Source organism: Mus pahari, chromosome 2, assembly GCF_900095145.1.
Source record: "Mus pahari chromosome 2, PAHARI_EIJ_v1.1, whole genome shotgun sequence".
Classification (NCBI taxonomy): domain Eukaryota; kingdom Metazoa; phylum Chordata; class Mammalia; order Rodentia; family Muridae; genus Mus; species Mus pahari.
The window spans coordinates 18664977-18675750 of NC_034591.1; the positions used below are offsets into that span (position 1 = coordinate 18664977).

The window sequence follows — 10774 nt, forward strand, 5'->3', positions numbered from 1 at the left end:
TGGCTGTCCTGGAACTCACTCTGTAGACCAGGCTGGCCTCGAACTCAGAAATCCGCCTGCCTCTGCCTCCCAAGTGCTGGGATTAAAGGCGTGCACCGCCACGCCCGGCATGGATTTCATTCTTCTATTCTTCTCCACACATATAGTGTTCTTTGGTTGTATTCACCTACTCCTATCCCTACACATTATCCCCCTTTTGTTGCGAGAAATATTTAAAAAGGTGGACAGACACGTTCCCGTGCTTGTGCCTCCAACTCTGTGCCCTGGCGCTTGGCTGGCCATTTACTGGAGGCCAGTGGCTGACCTGTTTTATCTAGTGGAGACTGACTCAGAACTCCTCAGTCTCTCTACCTGGCTCACTAGGTTCCCATTGGCAGGTCGTTACCAGGTCAACCCCGCGCTTCACATCCCCCACAGCCTTTATGGTGCACATTAGGCAAACGTACGCTTTGCCACAGTACCTTTCTTTCTTGAACTCTGATGAGCTGCCGTGTGAAGGAAAACACAAAACCAACTTAGTTCAGAAACAACGGTAACTCAGTCTCTGGGTGCAACAACTAACCTAATCTTGTCAGCCTTACTAAAATCTGATTCCTCTGGTGGTGAATCCTGGAAGATCCACCATGATACCGGGAAACTCTAGCAGCTACAGCTTAGCCCTGCTGTCCCATTTCAAAATGGACCTAACCCCTCCTGCTTCCTCTCTTCCTCTGTCCAACCAGAAGTCCCGCCTACTCACCCAGTGATTGGCTCCTTTATTCATTAGGGGATTGGTTCACAAGAACAGCACCAGGCCCATCCACAATACCCTTTGTCTTTCTCCATCCCTCACTGGTCCCTTCCTCTTCCCAAATGAGATTAAGACCCTTTGAAAATAGATTCTGCCGCTTTAAAAAGAAACTATAAATCTACTAGAATGTTCTCTCTTTTTCTGTCTGTCTGTGTGTGTGTGTACATGCACACATTAATATTGGGAGCAGAGGTAAAAGGTCTGAGGGAATTGAAAGAGAACGGATTTTGATGTTCACTTCATTCATCTATCATACTATAACTTTGCACAATGAGAGAATAAACACAAAGAAAAATGTAAAACATCGCTTGACAGAACAGATAATTTTTTGTTTGTTTTTCAAGACAGGGTTTCTCTGTGTAGCCCTAGCTGTCCTGGCTATTGATCTGTAATCCAGGCTGACCTCAAACTCAGAGATTCCCCTGCCTCTGGGATTAAAGATGTGTGCCACCACACCTGGCTCAACACAGATAATTTTCAAAGGAAAAAATCTTAGCTTTGGCTATAACAGGTTGTGTGCACCCCCACCCCACCCCCAATCTTAGTTCTTTAGGGTGTCAGACAAAACCCAGGTGGGAGGAATTATCCCTCCAGGGAAACCGTTTATCTCTTAAAGTAGAGTTGTCTGTGTACACTGCTGCTTCTCTAGCATATGATTCATTCTTCTTGTGCAAAATGTTAGAAATTTGCCAAATAGACTGAGTACCTTGCATTTCTTTTCTTTGTCTGATGTTCATTCTGCATATTTAAGGTTCAGTGTTTTTGTTTTTGTTGTTTGTTTGAATGGACCTTGTGTGACTGAAGGGTCCCAAGTTCTCTTGAGAGAACTTGACAGAGCTTCCCTCCCTCGTGGGGCAGTTACCTACCCGTTTGCAGCCAGTGGTTGTGCAAAGCAGATTGTGACCTTGAATCTTCTGTAGTTCTGCATCTCCAGACTGTTCTGCACCTTGCATGTGTCTCTTCTAAGCCTATCCCATTGGGGAGGTCCTCTATCTGTAAATCTATTTCCTGAAGGAGTTTTTCCTCTCTATTCTTAATTGGTAGTAGCTGAAGAATATAACAGATGTCTTTGAGGCCTGTGGTCCTATGGGGATAAGTGTCACCTTTAGAGGGTGCCCATAAAACTTTATCTTTCCTGGATGTTTGAATTTTCCAGACTCTATGAACAAAGGAGCAGCAAACACATTCTTACTCATTTGTAACAGAATGGATGGTGTCTCTGGGGCCTTTTTCCTCTGTAGCACAGATGCATTTCAAGCAGCCCCAGCTGACTTGCTTGTGTGTTGTATTTGGTAGATAAAAGGGACGCACGCGCATGTGCACACACACACACACACACACACACACACACACACTTTTCTTTTGATTTTGGTTCCAGATGATTGATCTGTTCATAGTTGTTCCTCCATTGCTTTTTAAAATTGAGTTTTCTTTTTTTTTTTTTTTTTTTNNNTTTTTTCGAGACAAGGTTTCTCTGTGTAGCCCTGGCTGTCCTGGAACTCACTCTGTAGACCAGGCTGGCCTCGAACTCAGAAATCCGCCTGCCTCTGCCTCCCAAGTTTTCCACATTGGAAATTATAAGAGGTCTATATTTAGAATTGAGGAGTTCTAGAGTCTTATTTCCATAAGTTCCTAGATACAGCCCACTGTAGCCTATCCCACTCCTATCTTCCCACCATTATCACCTTTAAAAGTACTTAATAATGCAGGAAAAACTCCTCCTTAGCCTTCAAAGGAAGGGCTTTAGCTCGAAGGAATAATTATTTAGCTTTAAAGAGAATCTTATAAAACTCTGTAGTTCCAGGCTCTATTTCTGAGAGAAATAGTTTAGTCTTCGACTGAATTCTTTTCTCAACTTTTTTTTTTTTTTTTTTTGGTCTATAATGCCGTCCTTGCTTTTAACAAATGACAGAAGAGTGTGTCTTGTCCTCCCTGCCCCCAGGTAGTTAAACTATTTCTTTCTCTTTCAGAACTGTTTGGTCTGACTTAGTTTTCCCTTACAAAAACTCTCTTCTCATATAGTCTAGTTTTATGTTTTTCTCTCTCTTTCTATTTGTATCACTCAGATTGGATGCATGTTCAAGTCTAGTCTTTCATAAGATAAATTGAGGTGGGGGTGTGATCTTGTCAGGCTGGGCCCCTGAGAAATTACACTACACAGCAGATACAATGTAAGCGGTTTATTGATCTAGTATAAGAAGCTGACTAGGGAAGAGGAGAATGAAAGAGGCAGGGTGACAGGGAGGCATGAGAGGGGACAAGGAGAGAAGGCAGAGAGAGAAGAGAGATCTATCTGGCTTGGCTGGGGCCCTTCTGCGCGGGTATACACCTTTTTTGCAACTGGTGATTGTGTAAGCAGCTACTAGGTCACCAAGGGCAAGCCAGTGGAATCATCTTTTTTGCTAACTGCTTTGCTTTTCTTTGCGTTTTTTTTTTTTTTTTTTTTTTGGAATAAACATGATTCCCAAAAAGGCTTTAAAATTTATGTCTTCAATTTTACTATGGATTGAGTCTGTTTTACTAACAAACCAAAAAGGTGCTTAATCTCTGTGGTAAAGACACTATTTCCCTTTGTCTGTCTTTCTTCCTTCATCCTTCTATCCCTCCTGCCCCTCCCCCTCCCTCCTCCTCCCTCCTCCTCCCATTTTCCATGCTGTGTGGTCTGGCATGCATGTGTGTGAATCTGTGTGTGCGCACAGTGGGAGGCCGAAGGTTGATGTCAGAATCCTACTTCTTGGATAGCTTTTCCACCTTATTCCTGAGGTAGGGTTTCTCAGTGAAACTTGGGTTTGTGAATATTGCTGAATTCTCTAGCCAGCTTCTTCTGGGGCTCTCTTTCTACCTTGGAAGGCTGGAATGTCAGGCAAACCCATGCCCACCCAGCATTGCCTGTGGGTTCTGAAGATCCAGACTCTGATCTTTAGACTCATCTCCCCAGCCCAATGGTCTTTTTATTGATTTATCTCATCTATTTATGGTTGAATCTACAGTCTACTCAGGAATATACCCATGACTGACCTTTAACCACACTGGGGCAACAGTTGTGGTTGGGATGAGAAAGGTCCTCAGTTAGTGGCATTGTTTGAGCATGATTAGAAGGTTTGGCCATATTGGAGTAGCTGTGGCCTTGGTGGAGGAGGTATGTCTCTAGAGGTAACCCCAGTGCCAGCCCTGTCTCCCTCCCTCCCTTTCTCCCTCCCTTTCTCCCTCCCTTGCTCCCTCCCTCCATCTCTCTCCTCCTTCCCCTCCCTCCCCCCTGCCCTTGGATTACAATAGAGCTCTCAGCTACTTCTCCATTTCTATGCCTGTCTGCCTGCTGCCATTCTCCCCACCTTGATAATGGACTAACCCTTTGAAGCTATAAGCAAGCCCCCAGTTAAATGTTTTCTTGTATGAGTTGCCTTGGTCCTAGTGCCTCTTCACAGCAACAGAACACTAAGAAAGAAGTTGGTACCAGAAAGTGGTGTATTGCCGTGGCAAGTCTGCCATGCTGTTGTTTGGAGGAATATGAAATACTGGGACTTTGGAATAGAAAAATGGTTCAGTGTTTTAAGTATGGCTTAATAGGCCATCCTAGTAGGAACATTGAGAACAGTAGTAATGAGGACAATGTGGACTACGTAAGCCCTACTCAGGAGGTTTCAGGAGGGGATGAATATTAGCAAGTGGCCTAACAACTATAGTGCTGTTTTGGCAAAGAACATGACTACTTTTTGCCATTGTCCTAAAATTTTACCAGAGGTCAAATTGAAGTGTTTTGGATCAATGTCATTGGCAGAGGAGATTTGAAGACAGCTTAGTGTAGCGACTGTCACAGAGTTGTTAGTAATCAGTCTTATTCAGATGTATTATGTACTAAGTTTCAGGCTTGGGACAGGTAGCTGGGGTGTGCCTATTGAACGTAAAATTGGACCTGGCCTCCAGATTCTCTCAGAATCTCTCAGTCCCTGATACAGTATTTGGCAGGACAGGACAGAACTATTCCTAGGCATGGTGGACGAGAAAGTTTATTGTAGATAAAAGGAGAATATAGCCAGAGGCAGACACATCTGGGAGAGTCCAGAGTGGTTATGACCCTGAGCCATGTTGGGAGAAGGGTAGGGGAGCCTCTCGAGAAGGGCAGGGCCCCTGGGCTGGAGTATCCAGAGTGAGAGGGTAAGCTATGTCAGTCATGTAGGGACTGAGGGATGGTAAGGGGAACTTGGAGGCCAGGTTCATTTTCACAGTAAATAGGCAGGCACATAGTCATTTGTCCTAGTTTTGAAACTTAAAATGAAAAGGAGCAAACTCGGCAAGAGAAATTCAAAACATATAGTTTGAGGAGAAAAAGTGCGCCAGGAAGTGTAATGCTGGAACCAAGTCCTGTGTTCCAGGAGATATGAAATTTAAAGAAAGGTTGGATTCAAAATAGAATATAGGAATCGGTACCCTTAGGGTGAGGCTGTACCCAGTTAATCTTGTAACCCGGAAGCCATCAGCAAGTCAAATGTAAGTCAAAGAGGGGATTCTGCTACTGTCCCCAGCAAGCAGAAGAAATGAGCAGCATCAGCCACCTGGTTCTGGTTTTTCAAGACGTATACATGAAAGTGGCGTGGAGCCTTCTGCAGTTCTAGAAAGCTGCTAAGGCTAGCTGGTGGCGGGGGTAGTTTGTGCATGGAGACCCAGAGAGACCAAGACAACCAGCTTTATGTTCATTGAGAGAGTCAGTCAGTGAGTGGAGGTAGGTGGAGGAGGGAGAGAACAGATAACCCTTTTTGACCACTGAATGCACAGGCCATGTATGTATACATATCTGCATGTATGTATATACGCATACACATGCATGCACACATATGCATACTCACATAAGCAAAATAGCCAACTAAATAGTAGGAAATTTTAAGTTTTCAAAAACTGTATTAGTAAAATACTTATTTAGAAAAACACTTAAAATTTGCAAAAACTGTATCTGCTAAGCTACTAAACTGTTATTGATTTGTAACAAGATTTACAAACCACTCAATATGGGGCTGGAAAGATGGCTCAGCAAAGGACCCAGGTTCAATTCCCATCACTCAAAGGGCATTTTAAAACCATCCCGATCCCTGGGGATTGACATCCTCATCTGACTCCCTCAGGGGTCATGTGGTACACAGTTGTACTTACAATCGAAACACCCATACACATAACACTTAAAACTTAAAATAATAAACAAAGAATAACGGAATATGTTACCTCCCAGTGGTTAGAATCCTGTTGCAAATGCTAGGCACCAAGTTTTCAGTGAGCTCTATAAATAATATCTTCAGCTTCATTGTGAATATATTTTTTGATGTGTCCCCCAAAGACATTTCTTTTTCTTTAAAAGTCATTTGTAAGGTGTTAACCCTTGATGTATTTTCAGTACTCCTTTTTTCCCTTCCTTTTGAAGTTTAAGTTATTGCAGGTCTACCTTTTTTCCGCAGCCTAGTGTGTCACTGCTGTTTTGGTCAGAAGTTAGTTTAGAAATGGCTGCTATCCAGCTTCTATCTGAAGGATGTTTGTGAGACAAGCTATTTAAGGAAAGATTGCTAAAGAGTCAGTTCATTTACTCTGTGTGTCTGAATCCTTTCTGGTTCCCATTATGACTATGACAACTACTTTTTTGGGTTATGTGCCATATTCTCTGGATTTTACCAAGCATTGCTAAATTAGGAAAATCAAATATAGACTGCAATGTTTGAAAGATTGTAACTTGCATATGCTATTATATCATTTAATTGTCCCCTCCCCTGTTGAAAGCTAATAATAAAGGCCTTAGAATTTATGACAGGAAATAAGTTTTGGCTTCCCTGAAGGATTAGCAGACTCTTTTCTATTGACAGTCAAAGCGAGATAGGATGTCCTTATACAGTCCAGACTGGCCTCAGAGTGATTCCCCGCAGCCTCTCGGCAGCTGTGTACCATCCATGCAACTCTGCAGACTTGTGTTTTGTTTGTTTCTCTTTTGTTTTTCATGGTAGGGTCTCTCTCTCTCTCTGTAGTCTTGGCTGTTCTGGAATTCCCTTTATATAACAGACTTGTTTTTAATACACTAACTTGTGTTTCTCTTGACTGTTGGAAGTATAGTACCAAATTTTGATACTATCTAACAGTTACTCTGTAAGTCTTTGACAAATGCTTTCTAAAGTGTGTGGAAAGGATATAAGTAGAAAATATGTACAGGCATTACAGCATTTGGTAGGTTCCTACTTTGTTATACTTACTATTGCTGAGCTCCAACCAGTGAGCTCCTTTTCATATGCTTTTTTCCTTTACTAGAGAACACTATGTGACGTGATCCTCACCGTCCAGGAAAGAAAGATCCCTGCTCACCGTGTTGTCCTGGCTGCAGCCAGTCACTTCTTTAACTTAATGTTCACAAGTAAGTGTTTTTAGGTTAAAAACTATTGCTTTTTATATGAGAATTGGGTAGAGTCTAAATAAGCTTTTTTTTTTTCTAGTTTTTAAAGCTTTTTAGAACTTAAGGCTACAAGACAGTAAAGAGAATGAGAGTGGTCAGCTGTGATATCAGTCACACAGTGAGTGCTCCTTCATTAGCCCCAAGTGGAGGACGGAGGGAAATGAAACACACTGTAGTGGAAAAAAGTCTATTTTTAGCTGACACCTAGAAGCTGATGACACCCTTCAGTACTGCCTTATGAGGTTTGTTTTGTTGATCTCAGACAGAAGCTAACCAAGATGGGGCTTGGGACTTGGGGTTGTCCTCTTCCCTCTGCCTCCTCCCTAGTGCTGGATTGAGGTGTGCATCACGAGACCTGTCTCTTGTCTGTGATCTTCATCCAGTAAATAATGTACCTGCCGCAGGTTTTGCCTTTGATGCCCTACCTACCTCTGAGAATTTGGAGGGGTACTAGGGAAGAGTGAGGCTGAATTATTTTAGGTCTTGGAAGGGAAAAAAGAAATCTACTTTCCTGTCTTTCTTATTTACACTTGAGGAAGCCTTAGATCAATTCAGCAGGTGCTACTAGCATAAAGAGTTTTTATATTTATTCCCTCTAGAAATAACAGTCCTAGTGTTCACTGTATTTACTGTGTGTGGCTGGTTCCTCAGTTAAACCTGTGGTAGTGCTAGTATCATTCATGCTTATTCTTCTTTTAGCTAACATGCTTGAATCTAAGTCCTTCGAAGTAGAACTCAAAGATGCTGAACCTGATATTATTGAACAACTGGTGGAATTTGCTTATACTGCTAGGTAAGTTAAAAAGAATCATTCTTTTGGGGGGAATAAAATTGGAATCTGGCACAGAAAAACATCATTGTACCAATTTGTTTTGCTCCTGACTTCTTAGAACAAAAAACTGTAATGGAGGAGTTAGAGGGATTCTAATGTCATAAGACAGTACACTTCACAGTAATATTATTAAGCAATTAAAAAATTGTGTGAAATTAATATTCCCTTTAACTTACAGAATTTCTGTGAATAGCAACAATGTTCAGTCTTTGTTAGATGCAGCAAATCAGTACCAGATTGAACCTGTGAAGAAAATGTGTGTTGATTTTTTGAAAGAACAAGTCGATGCTTCAAATTGTCTTGGTAAGAAATACCAGATTCCTGGCTTTTTTTTTTAAATCCTCATTGTGTATTTAAATAAAGAAAAAAACATATTGGTAAGGCTCTTCATTTAACCTTAAAGATAGTATCCAATGAAACATTTTAAAATTTTAAACATAAAATTTAAAAGAAACTTTTTTTAAAAGGCAGCAATAAGCTCAATAAGTACAGTGTTACTATTTTCTAAAATTAATATGGCTTTTACAATTAGTTTTTATTTATCAAAGATAAGGAACAAGAGTGCCATCAATTTGTGATAGCAGTATATGAAAAACATGAACATTTCTCAGTGAAGATTATCTATAACTTCTCTAAGTCCTGTAGTCATCTGTTGCTTGCTTGGAACACCATGCTGTCTCTCCATTGTCACTGTTTTGCACTAGGAAACCGGGAAATCATAAACTAAGGTGCTAGTTGAAGCACTGCTGTAGTTCTTCATTTGAAGCTATTGCCTCCAGTAAATAAGTTGTCCTTGAACGAATTGGAGAAAGTAATTCAGCTGTCTTAAGTTTAGTATTCATTTTACTGTGGGATGATCCTTAGTGCCAATTCTTAGTGTAATTCCATTTTACTACCCTACTGTAATTCACAGGCTTCAGGGAAAGAGCAGGCTGGAGATCCAGGGCAGAACAAAGTAGAATCAAGGGAATAGAGAGGCCTGGAACTGAGTCAGTGCTGAGATTTCTCACTCAAGGGAAGGATGAGGGATGCTGATGACAGGAAAGTGAGCCCTGGGCGGTGGCCTTCTTGAGCTGCTTGGGCCGCTTCTGTCCCTCTTCTATACTTTCTTTCCTCAGGGCACTTGTACTCCTGCAGCACACATACCGTGAACCCCGTTAACCCAGGAGGGAAATGTGGGAGGCAGGCAGAAAGGAAACAAGATAGGTGTAGAAAGGAATAAACATCAGGTGAAAGGAATAAAAATGAGACTGGTCTAGTGTCCAGAAAAGGAGGTGTAGTTGATGGATTGTAGTTAGCCTGGAGTCAGCATGGGAGAAGGAAGTCAGTACTGCCTGCTGTTGAGCTGTGTGTCAGGTGTTCTCTGGCTGAGACCCCATTTCTGTACTGTAGCTTACAGCTCTGTTCTTCTAGCTTTATTCCTAATGTTAAGTTATCTTTCCTTGTATAAGTAAGTAATCTGACTCCATGTGTTTACGGAAGGGACTCACTCTCAGCCCACTGGGCGTGAGGAGGCTAGAGACGGGTGCTTGCTGCTGTTGCAGAGGTCTCAGGCTTGGTGTCTAGCACACAGCATGTCTATAACTCTAGTTTCAGGGTATCCTTCACACATACACACAGTTAGTTACACATACATGTGCAGGCAGACACACAGATACATAAACTGTAAATAAATAAAAATTTTCAGAAACATTTTTGGAATAACTCCTTATCACTGTAAATTTATTGGCTTGAATCAACTGCAAACAAAAATGTCTTTTTAAAAAAAATAGAGATAGTAGTACAAAATATAGTGTGTAGAACCTGAGTTTTTGCTGTGTGTTATGTCTTGTGCTTCTAAAGGGAACATACTGACATTTGCCTATTTCTTGCTACCATTTTGTGTGGTTTCTGTTTGTTTTTGTGGTACTTGAAATTCAAGGCCATGTACATGCTAGGTAAGCATTCTGGTGCTAAGCTGCCGTCACTGTTAACAAAGCTGATAGATAACGTGACTTCAGTGACCTAGAAAAGAGCCTGATTCTGGGCCTAAGCCTATAACAAAGAGAGGCTTCAACTAGGCATGATGGTTGAGATGAAAGGATAGCCCCTAGTTCAAGGCCAGCCTGGGCTACAGTATGAGACTTTGTCTTACAGTCCCTCGGTAACTTGGTAGAGTGGAATGAGAAGACTGCTTCTGTCTGCTCTCTGAGGATCTGAGCATAGCTGTCATTCCAGCTAGCTAGAGAACTCCTGCCCAAGATTTCCTTTTGTTTCTCCACTGCTCAAGATTTCTACACAATCTCAATTCCACAGTGCTAAAGGAACCCATGGAAACTGAATGATTTGGGCAAAATTTAGTCACACATGATGATGCATATATCTGTAATCCAGTAGTGAGAGAACAGAGGCAGATTCAAGACCAGCTTGGTGTATATAGCTAGTGCAGGTTAGCCTAGGCTGTACAGTGAGACCTGGACTCAAAGTAAAACAAAATCATACAAAGTTCAAGGAAGCCTAGTAGCTTGAGAGACAGAAAATAACATTCAACAGCCAAAATAAATAGCTCCTGAGGGAAATTTTAATGTAAGAAATAGGAAGAAAATTAAAAATAGAAAAGAGCCTGGCGTGGTGGCGCATGCCTTTAATCCCATCACTTGGGAGGCAGAGGCAGGCAGATTTCTGAGTTCAAGGCCAGCCTGGTCTACAAAGTGAGTTCCAGGACAGCCAGGGCTACACAGAGAAACCCTGT

At 41.8% G+C, this 10774-nt stretch overlaps 1 protein-coding gene across 1 annotated transcript in view; it reads left to right on the forward strand.

Annotated features, from left to right (window-relative positions):
- The window catches only part of Klhl7 (kelch like family member 7), a 50821-nt gene that overhangs the window by 11009 nt on the left and 29038 nt on the right, over nucleotides 1-10774 (forward strand). The window contains exons 2-4 of the mRNA XM_021190548.1: nucleotides 7070-7172; nucleotides 7911-8004; nucleotides 8222-8346. Coding sequence (XP_021046207.1) covers nucleotides 7070-7172; nucleotides 7911-8004; nucleotides 8222-8346 — 322 coding nt within the window. The remainder of the gene's footprint in view (nucleotides 1-7069; nucleotides 7173-7910; nucleotides 8005-8221; nucleotides 8347-10774) is intronic.